We start from the raw sequence: 11,924 nt of genomic DNA, 5'->3' as shown, positions 1-11,924 counted from the left end.
TAGCATGGAAAGCGGACGTTAAACGATGATGATGATGATGATGATGTCCTTGATTAGATTCTTGAAATATATTACATACCAGAGCAACACTTAGGAAATTCTTGTGTTTAAGAGTTTAAGTTGAAAAAGATAAGTTTCAAACAGATTATATATTTTTCTTTACTTAAATTTCTGCTTAGTTACTCTGATAAGGAATTAAAATAAATATCAGGATAGAAAATTTCACAAAACATTCCTCTTCCTGTTGTTTTATTTTTAGTTTTAAAAAAAACACTTAACTTATTATTTCCTTATTTCTTCTTAAAATCTGAAAATGAAATTTTTTTTTTTTTTGTTTTCTTAAATACCAACCATGATTTTAGAGAGAAAAAGCAACCAAATGGAATGCAAAAAAAGCAGTTTTTTGAAAGAAATATTACAGCTATGTGGTGGTTTCCATTTGACATTAAATGGATACAAGTGGACATATTTTGTGAGTGAAGTTGGTAGATAAACTGTTCGAAAGCATATTGTGTGTGTGTGTATAGGTTGGTATACACATGAATGTTTACATTCTTTGTCTTCACATGACAACATCTGAGCAAAATGGTGATATTATTTTCACATTCCCTGTGAACAACATGTCCTGTAGTGATATGCTTTTGAAAACTAGTGGAAACAAACCTCCACTGCTCACTGGAAGTTTGTTAACAACAGGAAGAACAAATTACAACTTCTGTTCAGTCCATGCCAGCATGGAAAAACAGACATAAAATGAATGATGAAACTACAATTGATTTCTTTCAACATTGATCACCCAAGCCTTGAGCCACCAAACTATCTCTCTTTCTCCACCACCATACATCTCTCTCTCCCCTATCCCACATACACACACAATCTTGCAACTTACCTAACTACATGTCATATATATCTCTCATCCTTCTCCTGTCTACTGTGTCATAATTACCATTCTGCTGGTCTTCACTTCTATGCATCATCAGTCATTCCCCTACCACCCCTTAAGCACCGTACACTACATTTACACCTAAACACATATTCTTCAATCATTTTCTTCACTCCTTCGCTTTCTCATACATTCCTGCAACCTACTCACACATACTCCTGGTTCTTCTGTCCCTCACTCACTTCTTCTCATACCTTGAGAGTCTACCCTGACATCTTATCACCACTATTATTATCTCTTTCCAGCTCCGCCCTGATCACTCCAACCTTTTCTTCCAAAATGTGAGCAACTTCTACAACAAGAAACCTTTTTTAAAATTTTTTTAAAGACTGGTTCTTATTCCATCAGTCTCTTTTTGCCAAACCACAAGGTTATGGGGATATAAACACACCAACACCAGTTGTCAAGCTGTGGTAGGAGACAAACACAGATACAAAGACACACACACACACAGATATATACAATGGGCTTCTTTCAGTTTCTATCCACCAAATCCACTGACAAGGCTTTGGTTGGCTCAAAGCTATAGTAGAAGACACTTGTTTAAAGTGCCATACAGTGGGACTGAACCTGGAACCATGTGGTTGGGAAGCAAACTTCTTACCACACAGTCATGCCTGCACCTATAAAGCCATGCTTGCACCTATCAGAAGAAATGCACTGAACCAGTGATTTGTCCATTGGAAATCTGTAACTAATGATGCTATGTTCACAAAATGAATGATATAAAATAAATTGTATACATATGAATAAAGTTAACAAAGACCCATGTACAATATGTTATGACTTCTATACTGCACCACACATAATCAGGCATTGTAAGGTCATTTTCAAACATCATCCTTATCATTTAACATCCATTTTCCATACTGGCATGAGTTGGATGGTTCAACAGGAGTTAGCAAGCCAGAGGACTGAGTCAAGCCCCAATATCTACTTTGGCAGTTTCTTGCTTGGAAACAAGTGACGATTGGTCTCAGTGCATTCTGTCTGACACATGGAAAAGTGAACGTTAAAAAAAACTGATGAAATGCACTATATTTTTACATCAATAATTATTGAAGTGCTTTTCATTACTCTAAGAGCAGGAATTGAAATAATTCAAAGAAACTTATTTTGACAAAATAAGAGAAGACAGAGTTAAATGTAATAAGTAACTATTTGTAATTAAGAAACATAATGACTATTCTTTACATTTTCCTTGGCTAATTATGGTTCTTGAGTACCATTCCCAACAAACATAATCTACCAACTGAAAGGTCAGAAGTTCATATCCTATCACTAGCATTGCATGGTGTCTCTGATAAAATAGTTCAGAATAGCTATCTTCATCTGGCTATACAGATACCACAGTGAAAGATATAGTTTATAAGAGCAAATATAATCTAATCCCAGTTAGCAAGGTACAAATGAAAGACCCACTGCTCCTATTCTTTACCTAAAGGAAATTTCTATGATAAAGCCAGAAGTGCAGTTTCATTACATATGGTATAACTCCCAGTTTAATATATTTCATGGCTTAACCCTTTAGTATTTAAACCAACCATATCTGGCCCAAACATTTTCCCTGTTTTATGTTCAAACCAGCCAGATCCGGCCTCTCACACCTATCCAACAATGCCATTTTGAAAATAAGCTATCACATCATTGAAACCTGAAAGCTACAAGATAATGCATGAATAATTCAAAACAATGTGAATAAATAAACATTACATACGACAAAGTAATCTGAATGTTAACAAGTGTCAGTTACAATGATTTTTTTTCTTACACACAAAATTTGTAACAAGACTTCTATCACCAACATGGTCACACATTCTTCCAGATTCACAAACCAAAATTTGAATAATGATTCTACATACTGGTCGACCACCAATGCTTCCAATACGCCGATGAGCTTTGGTAACTCCGTGTGATGCTGGAAGACCTTTCATACCCCATCGTTTTATTACACCTTGAAAACCATGTTCTATTCTGAAATAGTAGCATGAACATCATGAAAATCATAATTACTTTAAGAAAAATAAAATAAATTACAGAATGTACTTGCTCATAGCGTTTTGATCTGAGATTGTGTGTTGAAACTAAAGTAATTGTAGCGTGGACAACCTAAGTTGGCCATTCAGAACACATGAAGAGCATCAGCTTCACTTAAACATTTACTTGCAATATGGTATCAAAATTTTCATCACTGACAAAAAATAATGCTGCATAAAGAAGTGCCAATCTCTAACAGTAGAAGGAACCTGTGGAAGAGGTAGACCCAGGAGGACATGGGATGAGGTGGTGAAACATAATCTTTGAATGTTGGATCTCATGGAGGTGATGACAAATGATTGAGACTTTTGGTGATTTGCTGTGCTTGTGAAGATTCAAGCCAAGTGAAATCATAGTTGTGGCCAGTGCTGGGGACATGTAAAAGGCACTTGTGCCAGTGATATGTAAAAGGCACTCACTACACTCTTGGAGTGATTGGCATTAGGAAGAGCATCCAGCTGTAGAAACCCAGCCAAATCAGACTGGAACCTAGTACAGCTCTCTGGCTTACCATCTAACCCATGCCAGCACAGAAAGCAGATGCTAAATGATGATGATGTTTGCTGTATCTCAGATGCAGCAAAATCTTTTGTCAGTGAACAGATTGCAGTTTCAAGCAATGAAAATTTTGAAACCATATTACAAATAAATGTTTAAGTGAAGCTTTGTGTTTCTGAATAGCTAACTAAAATAAAATATACAGCTTATTACCAACTTCATTTAATGAGTTGAAGACACAACCATCTTTATCATAAGACAAGACAAATATCTCAGTAGTAGAATGTTCATTCTTTAATTTTAATATTGTAATATAGCATAATGCAATAATTTTCCAAACTGCAGTTTCATTTTCCATTATTATTAACACATTCTGAGTTAAAATTCTGCAGAGGCCAGCTTTGTCTTTCATCCTTTCAGAGTTGATAAACAAATACCAGTTGAGCACTGGGGTCGACATAATTGACTAGTCCCCTGCCCTAAAAATTTCAGGCCTTGTGCCTATAGAAGGATTATTATTATTTAGGTGCTGGCATGACTGTGGTTAAAGAACTCGCTTTGCATCCACATGGTTTCAGATTCAGTACCACTGCACAGTAATTAAAACATTTTAAAGTAATCCAGGATTCTCTACATCTTTTATATTTTAATTGTTTCAGTCATTGAACTGTGGCCATGCTGGGGCACTACTTTGAAGGGTTTTATTCAAACAAATTGACCCCAGTACCTATTTCTAACTATACTTTATTAATTACATCAATTGTTTATCTTTTATACTGATGCCCCTCTACTCTGGTCCAAACTGGACTCCATATGCAACATTTTATTAACATGCAATGAATGCATCAGCCAACAAAGGTGAAGACACATGGCCAAGTGGTTAGGGTGTTGGGTTAGCAATCGTAAGGTCATGAGTTTGACTCTTGAACCAGGCACTTCCTGTTGTGATGCTCCAGTCTATTCAGCTGAAAATGAGTAACACCAGCAGCTAGGTGCTACCCTCATGATGGACTCTGGTACCCTGTTCAGTGTTGAGTGTTGTACTCACAGTTACTTCAATGCCATAGAAACTGGGATAATGGGGTTATAGAGCTGAGATAACCATTAAATGTTAACAAGTGTGTCTCTATATAGTTGTGTAATTTGCTAGAAATAGAAGGTAAAATCTCTTCAAATCCCATTCTGCCATCTTAAAAAAAGGGAGAAAAGGAAGGACACATTGGACAATGTAATCTAAGTTGCAATATTTTGAAAAATATTGTTCATCATTGGAATGTCTTTGATCTAAGGTCTGCTTAATCAGGACCGTTCTTGAGTTAAACATCTAAGCATCATGCAAGCTACACATCTTATTCCTCCCAAGACAGAAACTTTTCTAATCTTTTACTTCTATGGTCCAGGCTACATATTATATTCCATTTATGGTATCTTCACATATATAAGATACTCTCTACTCATCTAGATATGAACATCAAAGAATTCAAGCTACCCTGGTTTAAAATAGCTCTAAGTCCCTCAAGTATCTCTATAGATCTAAGAACTTCACCCACCACTAAATGTTTGACTATATTTTGTTCTGCTTTGAGAACACATCTATCTCACTTCACCAGTCTCAATAACTTCTGTTTTTCTCCTTTTTTAGTGATCATCAGTGTAGCTTCTACAGAACCAGTTCTACTAGGTATCTGCTCTAACTCACCGTGATCTCTTGTCCCTTGACAACTCTGTTGCAAGCAAAGCTTTTCCACTTGACATCAGAATGTTAGAAACTGTCTAGTAGAGCCTCCAGGCTTAAATGCTCAAGCTACATCCACCTCTTACTTCTCAAGTCAAATATTTTCTGCTAGACCATTCCATTATTTTGTGCAACAATGGGGTCCTCTCCAAACTGTATTCTAACAGCTCTGGCATACCCCAAAGTTCAACTACATCACAAATAATCCGCCCAATGTACATTAACAAACTACTTTCCATCATTTCTATGCATACCACCATCACTGTCATGTAATCTTCCACACCACCTAGACACTATGCAATAAAGCCTGCACGACTTTATATATAGATCTTGAAAACATTTCCTAGGGATATGACTACTGAATCTCCTTCAACAACATAAAGATGCAATTGCTGTTCATAACATGGAAACAGTCTTGTACCTCTCCATCTGAACTCATGAACAATAGACAATTACTTACAAATGTAGGCCCTCAAAATCTTTGATAAATCTCCCGTAACAACTTTACATACAGAGCATTAACGTAAAAGGACATACAAGTTACTTTATAAAAATGGTTTTATTGAAAGGTGTCTTATCTTGTAGAATCCATCATAATATTTTATAATTATTTATTCATAGTACTTCCAAAATTACCTCCCTCATTAGTTGCTGACCTCTACAAAGTTAAAATAAAACCACTTTGGTATACTGCTCATAGATCCAGGATGTTGCTGCTGCTACACACAAAAACAACCAAGACCATATCTAACAGAATATCATCTTACTCATTAGTAAAGTCATAACATACTACAACTAGTAGACAAGCTGTAATGTTCTTTTCTCATTATTTTCCTCCTCTGAAATAGCTAGTAGCATAAAAGCTGTCATCCAGGCTCATTTGTTTTACTTCCCTTAGCATCTCTTCTGAGTCTCCCCTCCTAAATCCCACAGTAAACAGTTTTCTCCAGGCCTTCCTCTCAGATCAGTGTCCCTATAGAATTTCCACTGCATCCACAATTTTTGTTCCTCAGATGTTCTAAATGAATGTCAATTATAATGATTTATTTCACGAGTCTAAAAGGCATGCAAATATCATAGGCACAGTCCTATTTCCTTTATGTTATAAGACAAATATATTGTAAGAACAGGTTTTATCAATGATTACTTACGTTCTGGCTTGAACATCTACGTAATCCCCAACTCTAAAATGGAGACATGACAAAGGAGTTCCTAAAAACAAAATAAACAAAAAAATAACATTAATAATAGTATTGTTATATTTTGGGATGGTCATTTAAAAAGAATTTTTTTTTACCAAATAACCACATGCACTATATACTCTTTCTTCATTTATTATTATCTTAGTGTCCTTTGTCTGAAATCTTTCATCACACATCTTGTGACCTCTTCAGTGACTCTCCATCCCGGAAAGACAGAATAGACTAAACAGGATAGGAGGAGATATATGGAATGGAGAGTTGGTGAAGAGGTCACAGGATGTGTGACAAAATATTTCCAGACAAAGGACACTAAAATAAGGATGATAATAAAGCTCAAGTGAAGAACAAGTATATAGTGTGTGTAGTTATTTGGCAAAATAAAATAAGATAAAAAAAAAAAAAGACTATCCCGAAATATAACAATATCTGATTCAGCAAATGATTTCACATCAGCAATCTTGCAAAACAAATACATAAATGTAATAATAACAATAGTTTAGAAATTAATAGAAGGGAAGCAGAGTTTTGATGTTTTCTACTATAAGCTTTTGTCTCTACAGTAGTGGTGCCTAAAATTATTTTGTTGTGGAATGTCTTTGGGATTGTGATTTTGTTATCTTATGGATATATGGTTTTGATTCTAGCACCTGGTGGTTCGTTGTTCTTGAACAAAACACTTCATTTCATATTGCTCCAGTTCCCTCAGCTCTAATGAGTAACACTGCAATGGACTGGTTATCCTGTTCAGGATAATCACTTGCACACAAGAAAAACCATTCACTAAACAATGCTATAAATTATTAGAGAAAAGAAGAGTTAGGGCATTGCACTGGTGATCACAAGATCATAGTTTCAATTCCAGGACCCAGTGATTCATTGTGTTCTTGCGCAAAACACATCATTTAACATTGTTCCAGTCTACTCGGCACTCAGCTGTAAATGAGTATCCCTGTAATGGATTGGCATCCTGTTCAGGGGCAACTCTGTGATTTCAGTCACTTATAAGGCACAGAAACAGGGTGACCAGCCCTATGAGTCCTAGGACTTGAGACAATGACATCCAGTAACCAGAAGTAGGTAAGTTCATACATTTTGTAAGAGGTTTTGAATTCCATTCCACACACAAATAAATGTAATATTAAAACTTCAATGAATCAGATTCAATTCCTAAAAGATAGATTTTTAGAGAAAGAGAAACTATTTCTTACCTGGCTGTATAGCAGCATTAGGTGTCACTAAAAATCTTCCAAGTTTACGTTTAGGGGGAAGACCAGTTTTTCTAAATAAATTATTGTACTCTGGTGTAAACTATAAATAAATGAGTAAATATGCTTTAAAACATTTTAGAAATGAAAATTAAATATTTTATAAGCAAAAAAAAAATCTAAAATTTTTAACACAACATATTAATTGTAAGCAAAAGTGTGAATAATGCTGTTATAATTTCTAAATATAAATATTATATTGCATCTTTTCAGTTAAAAATATATTCAAATATTTTGTTTTAACTAAATTATGAGATTTTCTGACATTTACAAGGATTAAAATTTTTAAAAATATCAATTATTAAAGAAACACAAGGAATACTTCAGTATTTACTTTTAACAAGAAATATGGTGCCTATATGCTGAGATCAAAAAAAGTTCTGTACTATAGAGATGACAAAATTTTAAAAAAAGCAACAGAAAGATGTTTAATTTGTAAATCTACCAGTCTAGGATCTGTTCCAAGAGCCCCAACAACAACAGCTCCATATTTATTGCGCCACATAGGATGCCAAGCAGCCAATTTAGTTGCTTCTGCAGGATTTCGATAATTGATTACATGGTTATCCAGAACCTAGACACAGAAATACAACGTAAAATAAATTTGTTAATTTTCTGTACTTCAAAAACTTACTTGCCATTACCTCCAGCAATGCCCACTCCTCTGTAGATGATACAGCCTTCATTCTTCTCTGAGCTTTCACACCCAAGCAATATCCAAATACAATTTAAACACTTCATGCCAAATCTGCATTGATTTCATAAACAGAAACCTCAAAAACATTCTAAAATAGGGCTGTGCCAATCTTGTCTCCTTCAATAGCAATCACTATACATATCAAGTCAAGGAAACAGTACTTATGATTCATCCCACCATACAAAAATAAACAGTATGCAAATGGAACACAAGGTACTTACAAACATTAAGCTTAACCCCTATTGAGGATCTTCCAAGTAAATGCACATCTTCAATATAGGCAAAAATAATACCAAGATTGGTCTTCTACTTCAGAGCCATAAAATACTCCCCCACCCCACAACTGCTATCTCTCTACAAAGCTCAGGTGAGACCCACAATAGAATACTAAAGTATACTGCTCTCATGCCTGCAATAGTGCTGCTGCTGCTGCTGCTGCTTTTACATACACTTAGACATTGTAGATCATGTTAAAGAAAGACCTCTCAATTTATAGGCCTGAAGCTGCTCACCAACATACTTCAAGCTTAAACCCACAAATGTGTTTTTCTCTATGCCTTTCCTATCACTACTTCTTGGAATTAGTTGTCTCCTATCACTTGCAGTTAGGTACCTCTGACTTGTCATTACTCAGCTATATTGAATGTATTTCTGCCAAGCCCTGCATTAAACACTATTTCCAGTCTTTCTTCTTCAGAATGTGATTCCCACTCAGAATTCCTAAATGTACATGTTTTCATTGCAACAGTTGGGATAAATGAATAAATAAAAATCAAAAAGTATCAAGAATTCTCTAGTAAGATTACATCTATATTAATATAGATGTATAACTCAAGTAGCCATGGTTATTCCAGAAACAGACTCTAGTAAATTAACTAACTACTAAGCTAAAATAAGAAATGACTGGTTCAGAATAACTAAAATATTAAAGAAAGAACAGTATTAAAGACTGATGATAAATTGCAAAATGTGTGTGTATGTGTGTGCATACACATGTCTGTTCTCTACCACTGCCTGATAACTGATGTTGGCTTATTTACATCCTTGTAACTAAACAGTTTGGCAAAAAGAAACCAATAGAATAAGTATCAGTGGATGATTTGTTCAACTAAACCCTTCAAGGTGGTGCCCCAGCATAGCTGTAGTCTAATGACTGAAACAAGTAAAAGAAATTACCTGTAAAAGTGTTGTATATATTTTCTCCCCGTTCTTAGTCCACTGAGGTAAGACCCCCAGTTTAAGTGCTAGAACTCCTGTACGGAGAGTCCTGTGAAAAAGATAAAGAATAATTAAAAAGGTAAAATTTTTTTTTAAACTATTAATATCTTTAGGAAAGAGAACATTTAATATATACCTACAACTATATTTCAACTGATTTAATCTCAATTTATCATCAAATGTCTTACCCTGGATCATCATCATTATCGTTTACCATTCGTTTTCCATGCTGGCATGGATTGGACGGTTTGACAGGGGCTGATTAGGCAGAAGACTGCACCAGGCTTCACTGTTTGTTTTGGCAGGGTTTTTACAGTTGGATGCCCTTCTTCACACCAACCATACATACATAATCCCCTTGCCTATTTCTAAACTAACAGATAAGGCTGTTATTTTCTTTAATTTAAAGGTGAAGGTTCCTTGTTCAATGCCTTTTTGGTACTATGTACACATCCAGGAATAAGAACCCTGATGACAACTAAAAAAATAAGCTATACGAAATGCAGTGTAGTTATCATCAACATCATTTTAAATCTGCTCCTATGCTTTGAAATGTTGGAGTTTTTCTCCAGTATAATGTTTCACCACTTGTTACAGTCCTTTGTCATCATCTTTATGAGGTGCCTTTACAATTTCTTTCCATATTTCCCTTATTTTTTCTTCTTCAGCAATTCTTTCTACTCAGACCACTTGGTACCACTTCTCCAACTATCATCTTCCATATGCATTACAAACCTCTCTCAGAGCAGTCTTCTCTCTTGTACACAACAACAGATGTTTATTTAACCCCTTTTTCTCACTAATTTATCTAGTTTGTGCTCCATCATTCATTCACCCTAACATTACACATCCAGTCGAGCACACTTACCTCATTTCTACTCAGAACTTGCATATTCTCTACATTCAGTACTCATATTTAGCTACTAGACACTATCACACTTTGCACACATGTGTCATACAATCTCACTTTCACCTATGCAGAAGTAGTAGTAGTTCTGTAACTTATTCAAATCCAATTTTACGATGGCTACAGTTTTCAGATTATCCACCTCCAATGCTGGTTAGGTCACCTTGGAAGCAGGCAATTTTCTAATACTTGACAACTTTCTGAAAATCTGAAGGATTGTATTTCATAGGTGCTCTCACTGCTAACTACTCTTGTCCATTTGCAACATATAGTCTTCTTCGTCATTCTTTGGTTTCACTGCATCTCTTGTGCACCTATAGCTTATATTGGGTATACTGTATGGAATTCCTACATACATTTTTTCGTTCATAGATGTAGAGTCCTGTATAATTTCTTGCAAATTAAAACTTTTAAAGTTTACTTTAAGATCACTCAATTCTAGGTTCTGCTTCTATGTTTGTGTGGTAAGTAGCTTGCTTACCAACCACATGGTTCTGGGTTCAGTCCCACTGCGTGGCACTTTCGGCAAGTGTCTTTTACTATAGCCTCGGGCCGACCAAAGCCTTGTGAGTGGATTTGGTAGACGGAAACTGAAAGAAGACCGTTGTATATATGTATATATATATGTGTGTGTGTTTGTGTGTCTGTGTTTGTCCCCCCAACATCGCTTGACAACCGATGCTGGTGTGTTTACGTTCCCAAAACTTAGCGGTTCGGCAAAAGAGATCGATAGAATAAGTACTAGGCTTACAAAGAATAAGTCCTGGGGTCGATTTGCTCGACTAAAGGCGGTGCTCGAGCACGGTCGCAGTCAAATGACTGAAACAAGTAAAAGAATAAAGAGTAAAGAGAGATATATACATACTTTGGCCATTGGGTCCATGTACCTCGTTCCCATGGTGCTTCTTTCAAGGGACTCGCAATTACACCCTTATAATGATCTTGAATAGCTGACTTGATGAACTTTTCACTTTCCACACTGACATCATCTTCCACATGTTTTTCGAACTGCTTCACATGCCAACCTGGTATCTTGTGACTTCGCTTTCTAAGATTGCGAGTTTGCTGATAGAACAGACAGGAACAGCAGCTAAAATATAAAAAAAAAATATTTGATATGAAAGACATTTTCCCTCTTTTTTCCTTACAAATTTCACTGGTTACTTAATGATGCATGAAAACTGAATAAAGTACTCAAAATACACACAGATGTGGCACGTCTGTGCAGGTGGCACGTAAAATACACCATTTTGAGCGTGGCCATTGCCAGTACCGCCTGACTGGCCTTCGTGCCGGTGGCACGTAAACGGCCACGCTCGAAATGGTGTCTTTTATGTGCCACCCGCACAAGAACCAGTCCAGGGGCACTGGCAACGATCTTACTTGGCTTGCCGGGTCTTCTCACGCACAGCACATTTCCAA

The 11,924-nt window shown here is 35.8% G+C and overlaps 2 protein-coding genes across 2 annotated transcripts in view; one reads left to right on the top strand and one right to left on the bottom strand.

Annotated features, from left to right (window-relative positions):
• Positions 1–11,924, bottom strand: part of LOC106874857 (39S ribosomal protein L3, mitochondrial) — a 21,480-nt gene that overhangs the window by 4,701 nt on the left and 4,855 nt on the right. Inside the window, exons 2-7 of the mRNA XM_014922750.2 lie at positions 11,368–11,592; positions 9,554–9,644; positions 8,126–8,254; positions 7,624–7,723; positions 6,365–6,425; positions 2,806–2,917 (exon numbers count right to left, since the gene is read on the bottom strand). Coding sequence (XP_014778236.1) covers positions 2,806–2,917; positions 6,365–6,425; positions 7,624–7,723; positions 8,126–8,254; positions 9,554–9,644; positions 11,368–11,592 — 718 coding nt within the window. The remainder of the gene's footprint in view (positions 1–2,805; positions 2,918–6,364; positions 6,426–7,623; positions 7,724–8,125; positions 8,255–9,553; positions 9,645–11,367; positions 11,593–11,924) is intronic.
• Positions 7,365–11,924, top strand: part of LOC106874856 (unconventional prefoldin RPB5 interactor) — a 46,392-nt gene continuing 41,832 nt past the window's right edge. Inside the window, exon 1 of the mRNA XM_052967395.1 lies at positions 7,365–7,492. The gene's annotated coding sequence lies outside the window, so the exon portion shown is untranslated. The remainder of the gene's footprint in view (positions 7,493–11,924) is intronic.

The sequence above is a fragment of the Octopus bimaculoides genome, chromosome 4, assembly GCF_001194135.2.
Source record: "Octopus bimaculoides isolate UCB-OBI-ISO-001 chromosome 4, ASM119413v2, whole genome shotgun sequence".
NCBI lineage: Eukaryota > Metazoa > Mollusca > Cephalopoda > Octopoda > Octopodidae > Octopus > Octopus bimaculoides.
Note: the sequence above shows the minus strand (reverse complement) of the source record. Positions and strands in the feature narration are given on the sequence as shown.